Consider the following 26,488-nt stretch of genomic DNA (forward strand, 5'->3'; position numbering starts at 1 on the left):
AACCATCTGTCTACGGACGACGCTGACGACGACGTGATACCAATATACGACCGCAAAAATTTTTGCGGTCTTATGTAAAAATTATTCATCTAAGACTAAATGTATATTCAGGATGGAAACAAATAAATCCTAAATTCAATCACAAAGTTCTGTAAAGTGTGCAGGAACATAAATATTAGATACTAGTAGTGTGTCAAACAGAATGAAAGGTCAGGAATTTACAACGGTAAAATTAATAAAAAGCGCTTGATAAAGAAGATAATCATGAGCCTAAATATTGGTTTTGAAAATAACATTTCATAAATTATGTTTGTCTGATTCACTTTTCTTGATTTACCTTCAACAGGAACATTAGCTAACAACTAAACATTTGAAAGTCAAGAATTTATACATATGTAGAAACGTGAGCAGCTATGAAACCTAAGGACCTCAAAAGAATAGCTATTTTCTTCATAAGAAGATGTGGTATGAGTGCCAATGAGACAACTCTCCATCCAAGTCACAATATATAAAAGTAAACCATTATAGGTCAAATTACGGTCTTCAACACAGAGCCTTGGCTCACATCAAATTGCTAGCTATAAAGGGCCCAAAGAAGACTAGTTTTAAACTATTCAAACGAGAAAACTACTGAACATCACATTCCTGATTTAGGACATGTGCAAACAATTGCAGCGGGTTTAAACGTTTTAAAGGTACCAAATCTTCACCCTTATCTGAAACAATAGTGTAACATCACACCATAGAAAGACATTTGAACTTTGGTGGATTGTTGTCTCATTGACAATCATACCACATCTCCAAGTATTTTCATATAAACAGAAATTAACAGTTTTGACTACTGATGCTTAGTGATTAGGGTACACCATTGACACTTTCTAAGTAACAAAAGTTTTACTCTTGTCTATTAATAATAGTATATTTTATAATAATATATTAATTTGATACAATATCACATTTGAATACTGTAAATTCACACATTATTGCGTGCATTTTTTATTGCGATTTTGTCATTTTAGACTAAAATACAATTTAAATTTTGGGACATTGAAAAAAATCCTGTTTAAAAGAGGGACAAAAGATACCAGAGAGACAGTCAAACTCATAAATCGAAAATAAACTGACAACGCCATGGCTTTAAATTTATACAAATAATTTCAAAATGTCAGTTTAAATTATTGCAACTATCATGATTATAACCCTGTTGCATTTTTCGCAATAATTTCTGAATTTACAGTACATATATAAGTATTACTATTGCACATTAATTAGATATCACATACATAAAAAAATGGGAGAATTTGAACATTGAAATATGTCTATTCCATTTTGTGACAAATAAAGATGTCCATACATTGTATAATGTTCTTCATATGGCTGAAACTTCTTCTTTTTCCAAAAATAATTAAACAAAATCAGAACCTGACTGAAATAATAAAGCAAGTTATCTCCTTTCATCAGCACATATCAAATTAGTTCTACTTCATCACAATTGTAATTGGAATGGTCAGTAAATCATGAATGTCTTGTTTTAATTCCAAATGAATTACACTTCAAAGTCCACCATAGTTTCACCTCTGTATAGTTTTCAGTTGATCTTGAATGTCATCAATAGTACTCATACTGAAACAGAAGATATATACTTTTGTTTCAAGGAGGTAAGTTACTTAAGGATTCTTACATTGATTTTTTTAATTGGTAATCATTTTTTATGTTCAGAAGTTATTTAAAAGGGTTAACCCATTGTCTAGATGGAACATAAATATAACCAATATTCTCAAAGGTTGAGTTTTCAACCAACCTTATCTCATTTAAACTACCTTAATCAAAAATGGAGGAAAGGACATGCTGACAAAACAGATTTTTATTTGTTCCAGAAAAAATTCAACATGCAGATACTTGTGTTCTTTTAAAAAAAATAATTCGTAAAGTAGAATTTCATCATTAAAATACATCAATTTCTAATACTGAGGTTTTTGATTGGCCTTACAGTATAGAGAAAAATAAACAAATAGTATAGAATAAAGGACAAAAAGAATAGAGAAAAATAGGCACCAAAAATATAAATGTTAAATTGAATTAAGGACACCAGAATACAGACTTACCTTCTCTCTACTGCTGATTCTCTGAAAAGTAAAAAAAATGTCAACATGATTGTTTCTTCCCGTTCATGACATTACTATAAGAAATCTACTTGGAAGTAAAGCGACTGATCTATGTAAGGTATGACAACAAGTATTTCATATCAGCAGGTTTATATATATAAATTCTTTGATCTTCAGCCTTCAGAAACTGACTGGTATTATTTATATTTCATTATGTTTTACTGGTATTTGTGATTTTATTTATGTTCATGTATCTGTCCCATGTCAGGAATTTTAATCTCCTTTGTAAGTGTTGAAACATGTATTACAATAATATGTGTTATTCATAACAATTTTGCTACTTCTCTATCATGTTACTAGTAATTTGTTTGGTTTTCTAATTAAAAAATGGTAAAAAGGCATGATTACATACTACCAATATCCATTAACTGTTGCAAAAATATGCTACCTATGCCAAAACCAATGAAAAAATTGTGACCGAAGATATGTCAATACTTATTTTTTTAAGGGTCTAAGATCATTTAGTTTGCTCATACATATAAATTCTTGTTTGCCTTGTAGTTATTAATTTTTAGTTTTATACTTACTGGTATTCCAACTGTGTTGTGATATTCTGCATTTTCGTTAAAGACTGAAATTTAAAACATAAAGCTGTATTATCAGATACATGATTTTTAACATATTTGTACTGAATCTGAATCTTTAAACAAAAATTGAGAATGGAAATTGGGAATATGTCAAAGAGACAACAACATGACCAAAGAGCAGACAACAGCCGAAGGCCACCAAATTGTGTCTTAAACACAGTGAGAAAATCCTGCACCCAAAGGTGGTGATCTTTACACACTTTTGAGGGAGATGCAGGGATTCTGCAGGTTTGTCTTGGGTACTTTTCTTCAGATTTCAATGTAATTATTTATTTTTTCCAAAGATTGTATTGGTGTCTCGAACTTTATCTCCTATTGATCAGTAACTTGATGTTGTACACACATGGAGAAATGTCAGTAAACAAATGATGTTATAGTGAATATACAACAATCTAGCTAACCTATCTTCTTTAATTTGAATAGATGACGATGTGTCCAAAGATTTAATTGAGAAAAAAATTTGCTTACATCACTACAATTTATCCCATTTTTTTTTAGAATTAATTAGTTGGTTAAAGGGAGATATAATCATAGGTTAAACATTAATGATAACAAAAGCTGTCCCTTCAAAATAGCATTTCTTTTCTCTTAACCACAAAAATTTATGCCAACTGTTTTTGATGCTAAAGAACTACATTGTAAATTACATTTTTTTATTCACTAAAAGATTGTATTTTACATATTCAAATTGTATTAATATACAAATGAAGTGTTATGTATTCCTTCTCAAATCTAACCTTTTACTTAAAAATCTTCAAAATAAAGAAAAGTTAAATAAAGGTAGATAATTATAATATATAAACTTTCATAAATAATCTCCTTTTTTTATTTTGTAATTTTCATGCTAAATTGTTATAAATATTCAGTATTGAGTAAAGTTGATCTCTTTCTTTATAAATTTTCTACTATTTGTCATTATTGACATGCCTATATATTTCTATATTGTAATGCTGAATACAAAATTTAACTTACATTTGCAGAATTCTGTATTATTTGTTCTTGGCAGGAAAAATTCTTTGCTGCTTGTGCAAGAAGCTAAAAATGAAAATAATAAAACCATTGCTCTATCATCATGATCATTAGTATATGTCTTTTTTGTGAATTTCTTAGGTTTTTTTTTTATAACATTACATGTATTAAATAAGGTTACACTAGATATATAATGCAAACCCTAGTGAAGTGACAAAATCAAGACATAAAAATCTGGCCAGAAGTGAAAAGCAATCACAAAGTATGACAGAAAATTAAATTGATACTTAAAAGTCTAACTGAAATTCAATAAATATGTAATGGTTGGAAAGAATGAAAAATGTTTCCTAATTATTTTTCCTGTGATAATATAGAACTACTATGTCACCCTTGTAAATAGAAACTGGCACATCTTCCAAAATCGGAAAACATACACTTTGTTCAGTTTTTTAAAATTCAGTCCTGAATCTTTCAAGGCTCTGCCAGCTCCATCAGTAAATTAAGAGACATGTTTTTTATTTGCAACTGTTTATAAATTACACCCAGTTTTATTGTTTATTTTTGTATTCAATTTTAAACTTGTTTTCCTGCCCGCACTAAAAAAATGTAGCAGGATATTCAATCAATTGATGGTGGCCGCTTACAGGAAGATGAACATATATATAGACAATATCTAAAAAAGTCTAATTTTTGGCAATAAGAAAAAACCAAAAAAATGTCTTTAGACCCAGTATTTTTATAGCACAAATCGAAGAACACACATTGAGGATCTAGGAACTGTTGTCTGTAATTCAAACAATTGTTAAATGTGGTATCAATGGCAATTTTTAAAATGTACAAAAAAAATCCAGTTCTTTCCTGTTACCAAAGTGAATCAATTTAAAAAAGTTTCTAATGGGAATAAGGAATAATTTTAAGACATTCTTTGTGGTTTACTTGTATATCCTGCAATAGTTAAACAAATGCCAATTATTGATTTAAGCATTTGCAATACAAAAGGTTTAGAATTATACTAAAATATAGTTAGATATGTCAGTAACATGAAAGAATCTTGAGTAACAGGACAGAGTTGGCAACAGAAAGGATTTTATTTCTAAAAAAATGCTTTATTTTATAGTTTAAGAAAAATACATTATTTCAGATTGGTAACAATTGGAAGATAACTGAGCAAACAATGTCATTTATCCTTTGAAACTGTATTTGCAAGGTGAAAAATCTGTCTAGGTAATGAAAAATTCTAAAATAAATTCCTTTCTGTTACTATCTACTATACTAGAATTGCACAATGTTCTCTGCTGTTATCAAAAGCAAAAAACCTATTTTTTCATTCAATATACTGTATATTATTTTGAAATTTATTTAATATGGTGATGATAACTTATATGAAATGAAATGGTTGGCATATAGTAGATTAACGTTTTGATTCATCAGTGAAATTGTCTTGCACATCCTTCCTGTTACTGATTATGGTTATGCTGTTACTTTTTATAAAGTAACATGACAGAACGTAACAGAAAGGAATAACACAGTACTTTTTGTTCATTTACTCGAATTGTGTAGAAGTTTAAGTCCATTTACATATCAATTTGATAAGATACTATAAAAGCATATATGGACTGTTATAGTGCTGACAATGAAATATTCTCAGAAGGTACACAAAAAGGCTGTAACAGGAGAGAACAACAAAATTATTTTTCTCTAAAGTCTGATCTTTGGGGAGTTCAGATTTTTCAAACTGGCTGCTATTCACCTAAACATATGGAGTCATACATTCAGGAAATGATGTTCTTCACATTGAATTACAAGAAATAAATTTTTGGTCTTTCAAACGTTACACCAGTGACTATGTTGACCAGTGACTATGTTGACCCAGGTGAAAAATACCCAGAGGTAACAGAAGGGAAATTACCCCTGGGGACAACATTTAAAAGACCCTTAAAAATGCAAAATTTTCTTACATGCTTTAGTTATAACAAAATCAGACCAGTAATGGAGAAGTTTTTTATATAATCTATCAGATTTGTGAAAATCAGAAGGCTGTTTACTTAATATAGATGTTCTTTGAATGATTTAATTTTCAGAAAATAACATGATTTTTTGGGGGGTTGAACATTTAAATTATAATATTTTATTAGAAGAAATATTAAAGAGAATGTTTAATTGGGTGCATTATGTACTCTAGTTAATACTGAAACTTAAAATTTTCCATAAAGATGCCTGAATAAAAAAATAATTAAGAATTGAATGCTGCTTTTTGTAACTTCATTGGGGTGTAAAAGCGTTGACCGAAGTACATTTTGTATGAAGCGCGGAAGTGCTTCATTCTAAAAATGTGTGCACGGTCAACGCTTTTACAACCCTATGAAGTTACAACCAGTTGCTTCGCAGGGCGCAGCATTATACGACCGCAGAGGTTGAACCCTGAACGGTTGGGGCAAGTATGGACACAACATTCAAGCTGGATTCAGCTCTAAATTTGGATTGTGATTAAATAGTTGACACAGCATAGAATTCTGACACAGAATGAATGTGGTCTAATGAACTTAAACAAAAAATTTTGCCTTTGAGCAATTCACTATATGCTGTTGAATATTAATCCTCTCAAAAAAATTTTGAAGAAATTTTCTTTTTATTTATGAAATCTGAAATGAAAAAAATTGACCCCCCAATTTTTTTTTCACATCCCCCTTTCCCTTATTTCAAAACTGATCTCAATTCAAATTTCTAATGAAGTTTGCAACAATAACTACTCATTTAAATACATCATAAAATATTAAAATGTAAAAAAAAGTGCTTGTTATTACTGAATGGTAAAGATTGTTTTAATCTATCAGTTGGTAGTAAAAGTGAATATACATTGTATATTGTATAAAACAATGATTTAAGTTGATTCAACTACTATTCTGGACAAAGAAAGATAACTCCAATTGAAATCCAATTGGAATTTCTTGCTATTGCACAATATTGTGCAATTAGATATTTCTTGCTATTGTGCAATACCGTGCAATTGAAAATATTTGCTATTGCACAATACTGTGCAATTGAAGATTTCTTGCTATTGCACAATACTGTGCAATTGAAGATTTCTTGCTATTGCTGAATACTGTGCAATTGAAAATTTCTTGCTATTGCACAATACTTAATATAATAATTTTGGATCCTGATTTGGACCAACTTGAAAACTGGGCCCATAATCAAAAATCTAAGTACATGTTTAGATTCAGCATATCAAAGAGGCCCAAGAATTCAATTTTTGTTAAAATCAAACTTAGTTTAATTTTGGACCCTTTGGACTTTAATGTAGACCAATTTTAAAACGGGACCAACAATTAAGAATCTACATACACAGTTAGATTTGGCATATCAAAGAACCCCAATTATTCAATTTTTGATGAAATCAAACAAAGTTTAATTTTGGACCCCGATTTGGACCAACTTGAAAACTGGGCCAATAATCAAAAATCTAAGTACATTTTTAGATTCAGCATATCAAAGAACCCCAAGGATTCAATTTTTGTTAAAATCAAACTAAGTTTAATTTTGGACCCTTTGGACCTTAATGTAGACCAATTTGAAAACGGGACCAAAAATTAAGAATCTACATACACAGTTAGATTCGGCATATCAAAGAACCCCAATTATTCAATTTTTGATGAAATCAAACAAAGTTTAATTTTGGACCCTTTGGGCCCTTTATTCCTAAACTGTTGGGACCAAAACTCCCAAAATCAATACCAACCTTCCTTTTGTGGTCATAAACATTGTGTTTAAATTTCATTGATTTCTATTTACTTAAACTAAAGTTATTGTGCGAAAACCAAGAATAATGCTTATTTGGGCCCTTTTTATGCCCCTAATTCCTAAACTGTTGGAACCAAAACTCCCAAAATCAATCCCAACCTTTCTTTTGTGGTCATAAACTTTGTGTCAAAATTTCATAGATTTCTATTCACTTAAACTAAAGTTATAGTGCGAAAACCAAGAAAATGTTTATTTGGGCCCTTTTTGGCCCCTAATTCCTAAAATGTTGGGACCAAAACTCCCAAAATCAATCCCAACCTTCCTTTTGTGGTCATAAACCTTGTGTTAAAATTTCATAGATTTCTATTCAGTTTTACTAAAGTTAGAGTGCGAAAACTAAAAGTATTCGGACGACGACGACGACGACGACGACGACGCCAACGTGATAGCAATATACGACGAAAAATTTTTCAAATTTTGCGGTCGTATAAAAAGAAGCATTCAATACTTATAATTACATTTTTTAGCTTGGATCATGAAAACATGAATTTTATCATTTTTTTAAATTTAATTCACCTGTGCACTTTATTGTTGTCCAGACCTCGTGTTATCATGAATGATAAGTTTTATTGAGTAATGCAATTGCCTAAGGAATAACACATGATGTGCAGTTAGCCAATCAGAATAATGTATTGTAATGAAACATACATCTTATGTAATTATTTGCTGGTGAAAGACGGGACATGGAAATTAGACTTTTTCAGATTTTGTCTCGTTAATGTTTGAAAAATGTGCCATTTATCATGTTTATGATAGTACAAATACAGATTTATTTTTTTACATATATATATACACTTTTACACAAAAATCTCTATTAAATGCATTTGTGTTTTAGACAAAAAATTACATACAATAATTAAATGTTGTCCCTCTATTATCCATGTAATGTGTTCAATACATCAATTTCAAGTTGTTTTTTAAAAGTGAGTTACACCAGTGACTATGTTGACCCAAGATCAATAGACATTATTTACATCACAGAACAATTAATTACTGTCCTAACTGTGGTGTGATAACATAAGCATAATGTTACATGGGAAATTTACAGGAAAGTGCTTGAAATTGAAAGTCATATATTATACACAATATTACAACAATACCTTAAGGGGGAAATTTGAAGATTTTATCCAACTTATATTATATATAAAACATCGGTAGCAACAGAAAATCAAAGTGATGGATATCACTCATGGAAAGATTGGAAGAGTAGTTTGAAAAATTTCATCAAATTTATCAAGTATATTATAGACCTTACTTGAATACCTTTTATATTCATATTTATATTTTTATTTACAGTTTTTTTTAAAGATCTTGCTAATTCTTAAATAATCATTCATCTTTCAGACATAATTCAGAATCACTTTATGTAGTGTAGATCAAAAGTAATAGGCAATGGATAAATCTATCATCCTTATATATCAAACACCTAATATAATAATATATACATTTGTGTAATCAATTATGAGGCCGAATATCTGTAAAATTGAGAATGGAAATGTGTATTGAGATTTATATTAAGTCTGTAAAATTAGGTAAGACTGAGGTTGATAAGTAATGTGGTCAATTTGATTGGCAGTTTAGGAGGTGGGATATTGTAATTAAAGGTCCACCTTGTCTCTGGTTGTTTGGTGATAATGACAGTTGTCAATTATACTAGTATTGTATCAACACTCAATTACTTAATCAAACTAATTAAAAAAGCCTGCACATGAACACACCTTAAAGACCAAACAGCCTATTCATTTCTACCAGTGATTTTTCCTTAAAACTTTGTGTGAAGGTATTTCATGATTTAAGGAACAAAATATGATGAAAAAAATTGGGGTCACCGACTTAGTTTTGTCACTATAGCAACCTCAGTTTCGTGTTTTCCCGAATATTAACATAATATTTGCTTGTTATCTAAACTCTCAATAAAATCCTTTATATCAAACCTACAAGCAAAATTCTTGTTTCACGTTAAAACGTAGATTTGTATCTATCAAATACAGGTTCAAGAGTTTAAAACTCATATTGTTTTGATCTTTAAAAATATGATTTATTTCATTCCCGTCAAAAATAAAACATAAAAATGAAAAACGTTTCCAGTATTTAAAAAAATCTACCTGTGATTTATTCATAAAAATTTCAAGAAGGAAAGTGCCATGTGTACTCTTCAAAATAAAGCAAAAAAAAGTGTATGTCACCGACCTTTCAAAAAAGTTATGAGCAATTTTTATGTTTTTTTCTTGTTCGTTTTGAAGAAAAGAATTGTCTTTCTTCAGAACATTGCATCTGACGTCATAGTACAAACTTTCCTTGCTGGCGCACTGTTTGAAAAAAAATCGCAAATTGGACGTTTGAAACCCACATTTAAATTTCCAAGACTAACAACTATATTCACCAACTTTATTATCCGGTAATACCAGAGATTAAATGCATGTATCAGTATCAGATCTTATGAATAAGATGTTGTTGCCGAACAACATTAACCTTCAGAAACACCATCAGTCGGAATGGAAAATTGTTTGAAATAACTTTCACGCGGTTTTTGTTAGGAAAGTCTGTTTTTGTCCTCTGTCCCTCATTAGCAAAATTATTGAAAATAAAAAAAGAAATGAAAGATGGTACTAACTAACTTACAGAGTATTTGACTATATCAGACTAGATGTGTGCGTTTTTTTTTCGCGTCAATTTTAGAAGTTTGCCGTAACAATTAAACTCATTCAAGACTGTTGACAGACGGACATACAAAAGCATGGGCGGACTTCTTTATACCATTATTTTTCACGACTAAGATGAAAGTATAGAAATTATTCCATCTAGTTTGTGAATTCATTATTTCTGAATAATAGTAAGATTTAAGGAAATTAAAAATATAGGTATAATATATGAATTAAAGTTTTTGATTCTAAAACGTTATACATCTATCATAAAATGCAATCCCTGTTATTACTACCTTACGTGTTTTGAATAAACGAGACAGTAAATATAAAATGCAAAAAGTTTTTAATCAAAAATTAATTTCGAAATAATTTTCCGTTGAAAACTACAAAATAAGATTTCTTCAACAGGATAAAATGTTATAAATATAAATTTCTCATTTTGGAAATTAAAACAAAGACAAGGTTGTTTCCAGCATTGAAAATTGAAATTTGTTTTCAATCTTTCTGGTCATAGTTGTAGCTAAATGAAAGGGAGAGATTGTGTGTTGGATATTATTCTTGGAGCAATTGATTTTGTCATAAGATAAATTAACAAAAATATAGTTTTAAACACCGAAAATTTTAATTTTAATTCACATTCGCTAAGTATTAATTTTATTAATATATTTTGCCTTACAGCTAATTTCCTAATGCATGTAGGGTAAACCTTTGGTTGGCTTCCTTGCTTTGTATAAATTTTTATTCAAGCTTTGTAATTAAGATTATTGACATCTTCATATATAGGTATGCAAACCTGTATATATGATATTGAAATTCAATTGGACGTTATCAAAATACAATAATATACAAAATATACAAACAAAGCAAGCTAGCTAACCAAAGTGATGATCTACATACATTAGGAAATTAGATGTAAGCTACAGTGAAATCTGGAGAAATGTTTATCATTTCCCTTTAAGACAATTTGAAATGAATCAAATGACAAACGACAATGACCCTTTGTCATAATTTTATTTTTACTATAAGATTTTGTCAAATAAGCAGTATAAATAAATTTGAACTTCATTGCAAGATCTGACATTATTTTACGAGAATCATCCAGACATCAGTTACATGCATATGTTGCCAGCATGTCAAAACTTCTAGGAATAATTGTTTATCGGCCTGACCTTCTGAATACTCAACTTTTGAAATATATGAAAGATTGACATTAAAATTAGAAGGATCATATCATAAGGAACATGTTACATGTGTACTTAGTTTTAAGTTGATAGGACTTCAACTTCATTAAAAACCAGCTTGATAAAAAACTTTAATCTGAAGCGGGACAGACGGACGCACATACCAGAAATCACAATGCCCATAAATTGTGCATGAAAATAACTTTCACCTATCTTATAAACCTGTACACAATCGGCGCAAACGAAAGAAAAATCTACGCAAATGAAAGAATAAAAAAAATGAAATGCAGATCGGCACAAATATCAGAATATAAGACAAAATCTACGCATCTGAAAGAATAAAAAAAATATATGTAGATCAGCGCAAATACAAAAAGTCGATATCAAAATTTATATTTTATTATTTCTATATAAGAAAGAAGGTTAAATATAGTGTAGTATCTTTTGTGTCCATTTGTGCTAAATTTCAACAAGATATCAGCACGATGCTTAATTCCTCTTCTTTTCTTTTTTGAAGGACTTATTTTTAAGCGTACACCATGTTGGAATCCGTGAAAAACGTGAAATAGGACGTTATAATTTGACGTCTTTCTATTGCTAGAAACAACGTCATAGAGCTTTTATGTCACTACCAAGTTGCGTTAGTTGATGCGCATAAACAATAGGCTGTTTGGTCTTTAATGACATACATTCTTTAATGAACTGCTCCAAAAATATACCCATTTTTTCACAGTTTATATGTGTATTATTTGCACATACATGAGAACTATAGCCTATAGGGAACTGTATTTCAGTGCAGTGAATACATTAAGTAGCTAACCTGTCGTGTTGTTAGAGAGGCCAGTGCCTTAAGAAAGATTTAGAACAAGTTCCAATCTTTAAAAAAAAACCACATTAAAATCAACTCTTAAAACATAAAAAAAAAGATTTATTTGAAATTCTACCCACAGGGGCTTGTTACAATTGCCGGGTTTACTATCCATACGAAGCCCCTGTGTTCTACCCATTTGCTTTTCGTTCATCATGTCAACAAGCAATTACCTCATTCGATCTAGAAGATCTTACTAATTGCCTTGCCAGAGATGCCATATCCAAAATGTTTGTTGTCACTTTCTCGTTTAATTTAGTTTTTGTCTCTTGGTTCCATTGCATTGAAGACATTTTAAAATAATTTATGAAGGAAAAGAGAAAATGAAAGTAAAACCGGATGTTTCAAAACTCCACGAATAAAGAAGTCAGATGAGAAAAAAATGATGAATTTATTCCGGAAAAGAGTTACTAAAATATGTATTTTTCAACTAATTTTAGTATCACTAGTAAAATAGGGAAGGGATCTATGAAAAAATATATTCCGAGAGACTTACAGCGTGCACGGAAGTTCCTTAATCACTTGGAAAACAAAAAGAGTCGGAATTTCACGACTCGACCGGTGGTCGGTCTTGATATTACATTCCAATGTTTACAAATGGCGCCAGAAATGTGTCTTGACTTGATAACCATTAATGTTTTTTAAGAAATAAGTCGTTTTAAAGGCAGATGTCTTTGCATAAGCTACATCATGGAACAAATCAAACAGAAAGACAGGATCAACATGACAGGAATGGGGAAACAAGTCAGCCTGACACAGCAAACAAGGAAAATTTATTGTCTGATTTCAGCGCGCACCTGGCAGTTCATGCAGAAAGAATGAAATTGCTGAAAAGGGCCGAAGAAGGCTTGGAAAAATTGAGTGCTGATCCTTTCATAGTAAACACAAGTGAACATGGAAATCGGTTTGTTTGATTGATTACAGTATCAAGTTTGTTTGTTTATAAAACACTGTCTGTTTGCACACTAGCTGTGGAACCGTAGCTCATAGACCTATGAGCTACGGTTCTACAGCTCTTCACACCCCAGGTCCTTTGTAGGCTTGACATACATTTAACTGTTTTTAAAATAAACTGTCATATGATCAGGAATGAAACGTGAAAGATACATGAATATTATGAATGCACGTTCATGACGTTAGAAGAATAAAATTATACTGAATTTGAATAAATATATGTTAGAAAAACTTGAGTGTGAAAGTTATTTTCTAATAAAATTCCAAATTTTTGTGTATCTTTCTGTTTCACATTTCATTCCCAATTATATGACAATGTATTATAAGATTGGTTACCTGCAACCGATTTTATAATAAAAGATACACAAATTATCGATTATTTCCTGATTTTGTGATTTCAGTGAATAGAATGGCAAACAATATTTTTTAATTTGTATTTAACATGTTTAATGTATTACATTGTATTAGTCAGATAAACATGATAAATGTAAATTAAACATGTTAAATGTAAATGCATATTAGTTTGAGTATACATTTAAACTATATTTTTAGATGTTCTAAAATTATTGTTTCTGGTTCAAATTTGATTAGAATATATAACTTTCACATCAAGTTTTTTTAACATACATGTATATTTGTCCAAATCACAGAGTTTGCGAAAACTTTGTTTGACCCGTCGGTCATGGGACCGACAAAGCAAGATTATTTGTCAGTCCTACAAAATTTTAGCCAGTCCTAAAAAAATCTGTCAATTTGATCCTAAAATAAAAATAATAACATATTTTATCCAAAAACAACTTTATTATTATTAGTTTTATTTTTCACAGCCACGGACAAATTAATAATGAAGGACCAGTTCTGATCTTCTGATTGTTCTTAATTAAAGTCATTTTCTCTATCCATTTCATCATCTGATTCATTTTTCTCAGTTTTTGTTATCTCCATCTAAGATTTCAATCGGCGATTGTTTGCCATGAACAAATTTAGCAGGCCACGTGTAGATCGGCACTTTGGTTTCCATAGGTTTCAGTTTGTTTATAACAGGAAACCAGTACCGGAAATTAGTAGCAGGTACATCTGAAGACCGATGTTAACACATATTGGAATTAGTTGCGGTACAACTAATTACCAATAAAAAAAAGGCACTGCAACGGCCGATTTTACATCGGTCATTAGGACCGGCACTAGCTTTCAAAACACTGGTCCGAGCCTAATTTTGACCGATAGGACCGACCATTTTTGTGAACTCTGAAATCAGTAAAACTTTATAATTTTAACGTGCATTTATAATTTTCGTGTATGTTTCACGTTTCATTCCCAATCATATGACAGTTTATTGGAAAATGACGCTTTCAGCTGCATGTTTCCGTTACCATTGACCAGTACCGGTAGTCGCTTATATCTCCGCCTACCGCACTCGGTTTCATATTTACTATTTTACATACTAACTGGAATCTGCTTGTATTACCATACGCTCGAACAAAGTGCTGTAGTCAGATGGGAACCAGTTAACATACTTTATTTTATTTACAAAAAAAATCTTGACCTGCGGCAAGGTGGTTTGTTTACGTTCTGCCATCTTTGTTATTGATATTGTAGAGGGTGCTCTCATCAAATATACTAATAATTTTAACTCATCCATATTAATCATGTTAATAAGTTATTTCTTTTCAATATCAAATTAATACTGATAAATATAAAAACTAAAACTTTCTTTACAAATTTCTCGTTTCTTTTCAATGCATTGGTTGAAATAAACTGGTATCTGCTTGATTGAAACAATACAAACATAGTAAAAAAGACAACCGTAAACCAGCTTAGAATTTTTACACTACAAAATGTAATCGGTTATTGTTCATTCCGTTTTGGTTCGCTGCTGACCCCCTACGGATCCATAGAGGGTCAGTAAAATCCATAGGGGGTGAGGGCGGAGGCCCAATCCCCTATGGATTTTATTCACCCTCTATGGATCGGTAGGGGTCAGTAGTTAACCGTATAACGAATTTATCACACGCTGTACTTTTTCTGCTGCGTTTTGTTGAAAAAATAAACAATGAAACACAACAACATCAATAGATGATGTCACCATTAATGCGTCATGAACCCCCTATGAAATTTACTACCCCCCTAAGGTCTCATAGGGGGTCACCACATGACGTCTTTAAACCAATCACAACGTGATAATTTACCCGCGGTGCGATAATGACTAATATGGTTTGTATTAGCTTAAGACCCTTCAAACATTAATGTAATAGGTATATTAAAGACTGTTTTACAAAAAGGATGGAACTGTTTTACTTTCAATGTTGTATTCTAGTGATATCTGTCATGTATGGAATTTCGACTCTCACCGGTTAATTTCTCCTTTTACACGTGCCTTTTACACCATGTTTAACATACACAAGTTTCTAAATTGTTTTTTTAAGTGAATTAAACTTATTTTAACAATCATGAAGTGTTCTAGAATCATTTACAAGCAGTTTCAGCTTCTGTTTGATGATGGAAAACAGGTTTTCCCAAGAAACAGAACTCTTCAGAAACATATATAGCAGAATCTTCAGTTTGTTGAAGGGGGCTATTATCCAACAGAAACAGAAATTACCGGAGTTTCATAATACCTTTTCTAACAGTAACAAAAAGGTTTTTTACCTAAAATTTCATGGGGAGAAGGGGGTTTAGACTATGTACCAGTGCTAACTATACAAGCGGTTCTACGGTATTTATTTGTAAACAGCCAGTAGTCAATGGAAACAGTAGATCACAGGGATCTCCATGGATGAAAATTGAACGATGGATGAACTTTCATCATCACAAAACGTGTCTACACTGTACAGTGTAGCGTGATGAAAAGTATTTCATCCCTCCACCATGTCCACGTAAGGAATGTTGAACATGCTAGTTCAGTGCTTATTTAAATTATTTTCATTAATTGCTGTTTTTTACTATTCAAATACCAAGCCTTCAAACCCCTAATAAAAGGATTTTAATGACCATATCTAGCAAATTTATTCTATGCAACATGCATCTTTCGAGTCTGATTATAAACCGGAAACACGGATGTATCAATATGATTGTAAACTACGAAATGAATTCGGAATTACGATACAATATTTCTTCACAGTAAATATTTAACTTTTAAAGTAATTCTATTTTATCGTTACAGCAGTACTAGAGATATTTGTGATGAAATAATATTTGTTTTGTCCTATTGTGCACTTCTTAAAAAAAGGGGTGCTGATTGTGTAAGTCAAAATAAAAGCATGTGTTCGACATGTTAAACTGTTTTCTTTGATACTGGATTATTAATTTATTTATTAAATCTAAATTATCATAAGCATTTGCTAAAACTAAATTGAATAATTCGATAAATGAATCGTCTATCTTCAGATAGAAATCGCCTGTCTGTTTTTTTTTATCTACCTATACAAGCTCAGGTACAAGTGATTAGCGATCTTAATTCAGATATCCCTCAGGCATTCAAACTACATTGAATTGTAAGATTAAAAGCCTAGGGGTTAAGCAATTACATGCATTTAATTATAATTACTAAAAATGGTGTTGGGCAATAAAAAACGATTTGAACAATGGCGGAAGCCAATTTAACAATGGTACGGGTCATGAAGATGGCGCAAGACATTTGAACGATGGCGGGGCACCATCATTAAACAGGCCATGGAGATCCCTGGATCATTCAGGTAGTCTTGACCTATTCATTTGTACTAAAAAAGACAGCCAGTTGTCATCTTCACTTCACACACACACATATATGAATATCAATTATATGCTTACGAGACATGTAATGCAATGTTAAACTAAATACGGTAGGTGAAAATCAAGACTTGCATAAAAAATATCCCAATATTAGAGACAGTGATGTAGTTTTTCCTCAGAGCTTTCAGCTCTTTGATTATAAGAATCGAATGCAGGTACACGTAGCCTTCAAAGCAGACGCTGCCTATATTATTTGAAATACCTCTTTTTTTTTAGATGTATGTGTTAAAACATTTATCATGAATAGAAATTTCAGATTACTGCTAATTGGTATTTACAAAATTTATTTGGTATTATTGTTATGTGATTTTTGTAAAGTAAAATACAAGTAGTTAGATTGGTAGGAGTAAAAATAATGAATATTTTAAATGAAAAAAAAATGAAAGATAATTATTTTAAAAGATTATGCAGATTGTTATGAGTTTGATAGCCTTTTGGAATCTTTTGCCTTTCTTTTACAAGTCTTAGCGACAAATGACTTAGTATTTTGTTAAGCATGACAATATTCATAATTCATTTCGTCAAAATAATTCACAAAGATTTTTTTTTTATGTTATTAGAATATCACTTTATTGCAAAACAATTAAAAAAACTTATTTTTTTTATTTCATGGCAATACATATCGACGTACACCAACTTAAGCATGTTTAAAAACTTATTCAACACAAAACCTTTAAAAAGGGTTCAAACAGATCCATTGTGCAAACGAAATAGGAAGCCAGTGTCATTTTTTGCAAAATTTCATTACTATCATTTGAATTGTATAGAATTTAAACCTGATCCTGAATTGTACATTGAATATAAATCCAGTTATTCAACTTATTGTGTAGTCACATAAAACCTTTATCATAGTTTTAGTCTTGCTAGTGCATATGTAGATGGAATTTTTTTTTGGTTGAGACTGAGAATACAACTGTATACATGTATGTACTCCCCATTGTATTCTTTTGTTGGGGTTCAAATTGGACCATCTATAAATTGACTATGAAGACAATTTGGACCATCAATTGTATGATAAAAAATACTCTTATGATGATGAAAAAAACTGTGATTAAAGGACTTTTATATGGTTTCATGACATGTATCATATGAGTTGTATATAATATAACAATCTTCATTTGATTTTAACTAGACTTGGACCAAGATCCTCAGAAATTGGTTTTATACTAAAATTTTGCCAAAACAGTTTTAAATAACGTATAATTACAGGATATTTGCTGTCTTGATCATACATGTAGGTACTTAGGGGCAGGAGAATCTTTTTAAGCCCTCCCCTTTTCTTTCCGAAATCCGTTATTTTTATGTTTTCTATTAATTTCATTTATTTTCACATTTTTTCTGTATACTATGAACATAATTAAATTAATTATACATTGTACTATAAATAACTATTTACTATCAATTTCAAGTTTAATATCCACAGCAGTCACTAACATTACCTATCTGTACAAAGAGAGATACCTTTTCCATGACTCATTGATTGTGATACTCTGATTTGTATTCTTTTGTATAGTATTATCATGTAACTTCAATTGTACACTGCAGTATTGTTTTGTTTATTAATTTATATTTATTACATTTATAAGTTTTCCTTTTTATTTTAGGAAAGATAAGTTAAGTGCAACCCAAACAATTGAAATAAAGCAAGATAAAGTTGCCAATGAGCAAAAGAAATCCAAACTTCCAATATCTGCTGCAAGACAACGTAGAAGAGAACGAAAAGATGGTGGTAAAAGTAAAATTCAGATTAAAAACTACAAACCAGGTTATACTTGGAACAGAGGTGGGAGAGTAAAGGAACTAAGAATAAGGTAAACAGGTTATACTTGGAACAGAGGTGGGAGAGTGAAGGAACTAAGAATAAGGTAAACAGGTTATACTTGGAACAGAGGTGGGAGAGTAAAGGAACTAAGAATAAGGTAAACAGGTTATACTTGGAACAGAGGTGGGAGAGTGAAGGAACTAAGAATAAGGTATATGGTGTATATTTTGTTATTTTAAAGTACATAATGTATATTTGAGCTTCTTCTTCTACAAACATGTGCATGTATAAGAAATCTACTCCTAAGCTAAGCTGTTTCATCAAAATTATCATCTGTCCCAATGATATAGATAATTTATATTATTGCATAGCAATATAATATTTCCCACAGAAAGTAACCAAAAGTTAGCGTGCAATAAATTCTAGTATTGCAATAGTGCAATAAATCTTCAAAATTCATGACATCATCAATGACGAAATTTTAGTTTAAAATAATTTTTACTTTCAAATATTATATTGCTATACAATAAAAGGGTTATTGCATGAATATTGGGGAATATTGTCCCTCGTAGAACATATATATTTATTTATGACATCAATAAAACATACAGGTTTGTGGAAATTTTACGTCTTCCGTTGAAAATTAAGAAATGATGTTTTTTACCCTAAATGCTTCATTTAGAACAGTTATAAGAGTTGCAGTATATAAAGAATAACCATACATTGTCTCGCAAGCTCATGCAATATAAAATTCTACTCTGGACAATATTCCCCAATATTCATGCAATAACCCTATATAATACTGATACATGTAGATACAATATATTAATTTTGAAAGGAAGAAAAATTTAAATATTTTGTAGCAGGGAAGTGATTTTCAGTTTAAAATATATCTTATTTTAAATATTGGACAACATTTCAATAGTTGAACTGTTCAAAGCTGACTAAAATCCTTTTTTACAGATGTTTGGCAAGGAAATTTTCTCAGATATGGAAAAAGCAGACATTTGGAAGAGTGATGCCAAGTACAGCCAGGTTATTATCCTCGTTTTATGTATATTATAACATATATATATGATATAAGTGTATTGGATTTTATGTTTATATACAGTTTGTGGCCAAAAGATCCAGATACCTTTTTATTAAGATAGGACATTAATGGTAGTGTTTTTGAAGAGTTGCCTCAGTGACTCTTTTTACAAAATCTTTCAATCAAAAGGGATTGTAAGTTATACTGAAATGTGTAGGACTTATGAGTATTTTTACTATTAGGATTTTTGTGAAAGAGCTACACAACTGTATACTGAAATACAGTTTATTTTTCAAGCAATCAGGAATTTGATTAACTTGATTAAATTGACAGTGGCAATCTTCAAAAACATTACTGTTGTACTTATTACCATTTTTTCCTAGTTCTATTTTAGTTAAAAAGGATAAAAACATATTTTAACAAGAATGTGTCCCCACTACACAGATGCCCCATCCGCACTATCATTCTCTATGTTCAGTGGACCATGAAAATGGGGTAATAACTCTAATTTGGCATTAAAATAAGACAGACGAACGGACGTACAAACAAAAGAACAGACGGATGCACAGACCAGAAAACATAATGCCCATTAATGGGGCATAAAAACAGGGCAGATCATTATATTATATATATATATAAAATGAGACACAACACTCCAGTGTAATAGGATTTGTAACTGGTTTACTCAATTGACACAAAATGCTATTTTTTAAATGATGTTGTTGCATGGCAACAAAATCAGGGTAAGGCAACAAGTAAATATGATTTTTTTTTAGGCTACCAAAATTGGCCGAAATTGTAGCACATATCAGATCACTCTTCTGTTTGAAAATTAAGTGCTCGATTTATTTCATACGGTTTACTTGTCCCAAGGGTACACAGAAATTTCAAGGATTTGAAGAAAAAAAACACAATGAAAGAAATTTGCATTATTGTTTCTGAAATGCTGTATTCAGTAGCTTTGTATTGGTTTATTTCAGATATCATCACCAGAAACACCTAATGAAATTAGCCTTTGATGAATGGTATGATATGTGGTGGCATGTTAGAAAAGAGTGGAGACTCATGGTTAGAGCTGAGTGCCATTTCAGGTATCTTAACAATTTCGTCAACATTGGTCAATTGTTAAACTCAGTCTTGGTTCCATTGCATTGTATGTTAAACATGATTATAATGGTTTACTTTTATAAATTGTTACTTGGATGGAAAGTTGTCTCATTGGCATTCATACCACATCTTCCTATATCTATGGTTGTCTATATGTGGTGCCAGTTTGAAAAAAATACAATATGCATGATGAAAACTCTTGACATGTAAAAGCATGAAAATGTTGGGGTAGTGAAATATAAACATTTAAAAGCTCTGGGCTTGTGAGGTTTGGTAGAAAATTTCATAAAAATTGCAAGTGTCAAACACTTACCATGGCCATTTACTCTAAACATATAATAGAATAATATCCTTTAGTGTCTGCAATAATCTGTTTTCAGATACTTAGCTTGGACAAAACACTTTGAAGCATGGAAAGAATTTATAGTTTTCAAGAAGGAAGAAAAAGGGAAAGAGATAATTGCAGTTAAACATGGTAATTTTACATATGCAGTCAACTCTTGTCTCAAACTCACATGACTTGAAATTTTAGATGAGTTGAAGTTTTCTCATTGTTTTCTATAGAAACATGTATTTCAACTCCAGAATCAAGTCCTGATGAGTCAAAATTTCGGTTGACAAAAACTAAATATACTGTTTGAATGTAAACTGATGCATTCAAAGTATTATCATTATCATCGAACTAATACACGTAATGTCAAAATAAGTTTCTGGTAACTGACCACTGTATTGATTTATGAAATTCTTTTTCCAGGACTGTTTACCTGAAATTATCTTTGATGATCATGTTAAATGATCAATTATTCTCTGTTATAGTTTATGAAAAATTATTTAATATGCTTTAAATACATCTAACCGTAATCATACACTTATTACCTTGGTTATGTCTAAAATGGGATTAAGATTTGTATTGTTGGTCAACTCAAAACTTTTATTTACCATCTTTATTTTTTTCATATTTTCTTGTGCAGAAACAGATTAAAATGAAAGAAAATGACAAGAAATCTTTATTTTGTAAAATCTATTGTATACGAGAATTCACTTTGAAGAATTGGAAATAACTTTTTTGGCTGAAACCACATTAAAAACATGTAACTTTAGAGAGAAATAAATAAGAGACAAATATATAAAATGTTATTATACAATGTAATAGTAAAAGGCCATAACATTCAAATACATCAATTTTAGACCAAAATATTGATTCATCCTGATTCATTTTATCCTGACCAAGTGAAGCAAGAGTTGTGTCCCTTGATCTGTCAAACTTCAGATTTTTGAGCCGAACTACTGGTCTCTCAAAATATTTCTCTTTTATGTCAACTGAATTTTAGAACTAGTGTCCCTCGAAATATTTGCATTGTGATATTTTCTCAATAAACTTTTAAGGTGTCTTTGAAATATTTTGATTTCAAACTAAATTTTGAGACAATGCCGCATTAGTACAGAAAGTATTTATCGCGGCGAGAGTGTAAATTTTTTGAGTTAATTTGAAACAGCATCACAAATCTTAAGGTACATGCATAATAATGATTTCTTCAAATCTAATTCAATACTGTTAAATCACAGATTTAAAATAAATTGCACAACTATATTTTCTTTTTCGTTGACTATAGATACTAATCAAACTCTTAAGAATGCACTAAACTTATGGAAGGGATCTACATTGTCACAGAAACTGAAAAATAAGAAGAACATTGAAGCTACTCAGTTTTATGAAAATAGTCTTGTAAAGTAAGTACATTGTAGTATTTTTGTAAGAAAAACACTTACTTCTAGTGTGTTTATCTCTTTATTTAATGATAGAATTCTGTAACTATCCAGCAGCACCTACATGCTGAGCTGAAGTTTTAACATACTAGTTTTACAAAGAAGCAGTATGCAGGACGACAAGATACTCTACCATATCACATTATTCAGACTATTCTCAATTTTATCTGAATACGGCCAGTCTATGGTCTTACTCATATGTGGCCCATGCTTAGCTAAGAAACAGAAAATACCAATTTTTGATTCCTTGATTAGACCCAGCTGTGGAGTGCTACACTCCAGGAGGGCAAGCTACAATGAGATTACAGAGGCATTTTTGTCTCTTTAAAAATGAACATTTGTCTACATTTAATTCATTTTCAGATTCCTTTTAATATAAAGATATGGTGACGTAGGGAGGATTACATTCTTACCTTTTTGTAACCCTTGACCATCCTTCTTTCTGTCTTTTCCTCTGTCTGTTTCTTTTTTTCCGATCTTGACAGGGGGGATTTGTGTCTCAAACACATCCTTTTTTTTTATTGAAAATAATATTCACTCATATTGCAATAGATTGAAATATATAATGAAAAATGTAATATAAAATTGAAGAAAAAAATTATGGAGAGAAAGGATGGGTTTTAAAGTTTGTATTTTTATGTGTTTTTACTGATTTTTTTAAACCCTGTCAATATTAAGATAGAAAAGGATACATGTCAATGAGACAGCAGTCTAACAATACAAAAAAAAAAGTTTACATATAGAGTACAACATATAATTTCAACAGTATTTGTTAGATTTGATTTTTAAAGGAAACTTAATTTAATAAAATCAAACTTGTAAATATAAATGGAATTAATGATCATAACGAAGTATTGAAAGTACAATATTTCATTCATGAATATTTCCGTTCATTGTTTGTGATAGGTTTTTGATATGAAACAATTGTAAAAAAAATATTAAACCAATCATCTAAATCAAGAACATTAGAAATCTACAGTATTTTCTAAATGCATATTGTTCAAGTTCAAATCAAGTTAAAATTTTGTGTCATGTTAATATATTTATTGATTTTTTTTTAAATATTTCAGAAAAAAATGGCATGCTTGGAAAGAAAGATTTGATATGAAACAACACAGAAAGAATATTGATGTTATAGCTCTTCAGTTTTGGGCTTATCGTCTTCAAGTACAGGTAAAGACAATGATTGGACGTGTCATTTGAATTAGTGTAGAAATTCAATGATTTAAAATTTCAAAACAATTTAAATTTTATTATTCCTCTTGAAAGTTCACTTGTAACTTTATATCTTTGGGAAATCACTACAATATGTAAGAATGATGATTTTAGAATGGAATCAGTAAAATCAGATATACTTGTTTTGCACCATATTTTTGTGAAGAACATAAAACATTTTTGAGGATCCCTTCTTTTTTTCAAACTCTGTGTCATGAATCAGATTATATCTATCACCTTATCAAATGTTATAGTTCATGTGTAAAATACTTTGTTACTAATTTATTCAGCACTGGTTGATTTGGTGTGATGCTTACAAGAAAAGACAAGTTTTACACAACAAAGCCAAGTTGGCTGTAAGACATAACAAATTTTATACCATGCAAAGAGCACTGACGGCATGGATGGCATTCTGGACCATGAAGAAAGAAAAGCAAAAAGAAAAAGGTGGGCAATACAAAATATAATAAAAAAAGAAGGGGTAGTGGTTTATGATGCACAATAACATTAATTGATAATCATTAATTTTTTTCATGATAAAAACAAAAGATGTGATAGGAAATGGTTAAGTTGGACCCCTTTTCCAAACTGTTGAAATTATTCACACTAGACTCATAGATTCAAGGAACTTGTGTTGACGGATTCATTGGATTTATATTTTCAATTCATGAAATTTCTTAATGTTTTTCTAAGCATTCAAGAAGTGTTAATGGAATGCAACAGTTTAAAATTTAAATGATTTAGACGCAAAATGGTAAATTTCTGAGGCGTTGATAAGGTTTATTTAGATTTTGAAGTCGAAATTAAAACTGAAAATTAAAAAAAAAGTATAAGTAATTACCCTATGGTTATTGGGAAGGCACTGGGTTTTATCATACTATGCCAAAGTGTCAGTTTTATTATATAGGAAAGAGATTATGAAACAAAAAATTGCAAATGGTGAGTAAGAAAACTTATCTCAATTAAATGACCAACTTTATTTCTGTGAACAAAATTTATTTGGCCTAAATCCCAATCTGCTGTATAGGACAAATAGCTTTCAGTTTAGGACATGACAGGCAAAAATGACTATTTCATGGTCCAGTAATAAGGGAGCTTGCTATGCTATGATAAGGACACATGGTCTGATGGAAAAAAATGGAAATACTATCAAGAAGAGGAACTGATGAAAGATATAGTTAAGATTATGAATTATTACTTAATAGAATGAAATAATATTATATTGCCTTCGAAATTTCATCTCAGCTAATTTTGGAATTAAATTTCCTGAATTCTTTGCTGTTATAAGGCATTGTGTGGGAACTGTATGACCTGCAAAACTTTGGTTGACAGAACTATATGTTTAAAGTGAGACATTATCATAAAAGAGAGATAATGCGTGTGTTAAAAAATTATAAACCAAAATTATATGCTCTAATTTTGATATTATTATTAGTTGGAAATAAACGTAAGTGTTTTTATTTTTTTGACATCTAGATTTCCCATGTTTTCATGGTTTCATTGTTACAATATCTTTGCAGTTGTTTGTTTGCATGGTTTTATATCTTTACATGAGTCTTCTACTTAAAATGCTTTTTTGAAAGGTATCCATTTTATAGATAAGAATTATTAACATGGAAATCAGTAATTATATGACAATTCATAGTTCATTGCGCTGATAAGTTGATTGCCAGTTGAGTCTTTAAAGAATTTCTAGCAAATGATATAAATTATAAGACAATCATAATCATCTGACTTTTCTTTCAGATTTTGTCTGTTTTTCTGTTGGTTACACATTTCTTTTTTCATGTTGACATGATTTGTAATGATTGTTTAAAGAATGTTGGATATACAAATAGAAGTTGTAGAACAAATTATGTTTTTTTAGGAATTTTGAGAATTATACAGTGTAAGTGCTGCTGTAAATAGGTGCTTTGATCTTGGGCCATAAAAAAGATTATGTTTGTTTGGCCTAACCCTACCTATACAAAAAGTAGCTGCCTACTCAAATTCTTTATTCTGATGTGAAAACGTTTTTTTTTAATCAGATAGTCATGCAGTCTAAAAAACATTCGACACTTTGATTTCTCTTTGTTGAGAAAAAAAAAAAGAAATTGCCTACCTACCTACATACCCACTGTTTCAACCTTTGGGTAGGGTTTGGACAAACCAAACTATTTTTGAGTGTGGCCTTAAAAACTCAAAACAAAAAAAATGCATTGTTCACCCCTTTCAACCACCATGTACTATAGGACATGTTTTCTCATGCAGAATATGCCCAGTCGCTGTACCATAGAAGTGTCCTTGTTAAGTGTATGAGAGTGTGGGTGAACCATTATAATAGGAGGATGGTAATACAGAACCACCAAACCCACATAGAAGAACTGGCAGATAGGTTTACAAAGAGGAGATACCTAGAAAGATGGTTACAATGTATCCTTATTTAATTTATTTATATACATGTATCAGTTTGTTTTTAAAAACCTGATTTTTTAAGTTCTTTGAATAAATCAGATGATGTTAAGTTACTGTTGAGAATATTTTTTTTTGAAATATCAAATGAGCCTTAAAGTATATTTGTAATTGTGATCTTTCTTGAGAACATTTTTATTAAAATATTTTTAATTAATAATATTATTAATTCGTATATTTTAACAAATTTGATTCGTTTAGGGATAGTCACATGT

The 26,488-nt window shown here is 30.3% G+C and overlaps 2 protein-coding genes across 3 annotated transcripts in view; one reads left to right on the forward strand and one right to left on the reverse strand.

The window, feature by feature from the left end:
* Positions 1-874: 874 nt before the first annotated feature.
* LOC139520414 (BLOC-1-related complex subunit 7-like) lies at positions 875-12,576 on the reverse strand. The gene is made up of 5 exons (XM_071313009.1): positions 12,390-12,576; positions 3,725-3,787; positions 2,693-2,736; positions 2,106-2,126; positions 875-1,623 (listed from the first exon to the last, which is right to left on the reverse strand). The coding sequence occupies exons 1-5, from the start codon at positions 12,507-12,509 to the stop codon at positions 1,572-1,574; spliced, it is 300 nt and encodes a 99-aa protein (XP_071169110.1). The 5' UTR covers positions 12,510-12,576; the 3' UTR covers positions 875-1,571.
* A 213-nt stretch (positions 12,577-12,789) lies between these two features.
* Positions 12,790-26,488, forward strand: part of LOC139520413 (protein SFI1 homolog) — a 32,851-nt gene continuing 19,152 nt past the window's right edge. Inside the window, exons 1-10 of one of the 2 annotated variants that reach the window (XM_071313008.1) lie at positions 12,800-13,120; positions 18,546-18,706; positions 18,761-18,806; positions 19,667-19,738; positions 20,714-20,824; positions 21,221-21,315; positions 22,454-22,571; positions 23,678-23,780; positions 24,113-24,269; positions 26,073-26,234. In XM_071313008.1, coding sequence (XP_071169109.1) covers positions 12,885-13,120; positions 18,546-18,706; positions 18,761-18,806; positions 19,667-19,738; positions 20,714-20,824; positions 21,221-21,315; positions 22,454-22,571; positions 23,678-23,780; positions 24,113-24,269; positions 26,073-26,234 — 1,261 coding nt within the window. In that variant the 5' untranslated portion in view covers positions 12,800-12,884. The other variant, XM_071313007.1, reaches the window with a different exon arrangement.

This window comes from Mytilus edulis, chromosome 4 (assembly GCF_963676685.1).
Source record: "Mytilus edulis chromosome 4, xbMytEdul2.2, whole genome shotgun sequence".
Taxonomy (NCBI): Eukaryota; Metazoa; Mollusca; class Bivalvia; order Mytilida; family Mytilidae; genus Mytilus; species Mytilus edulis.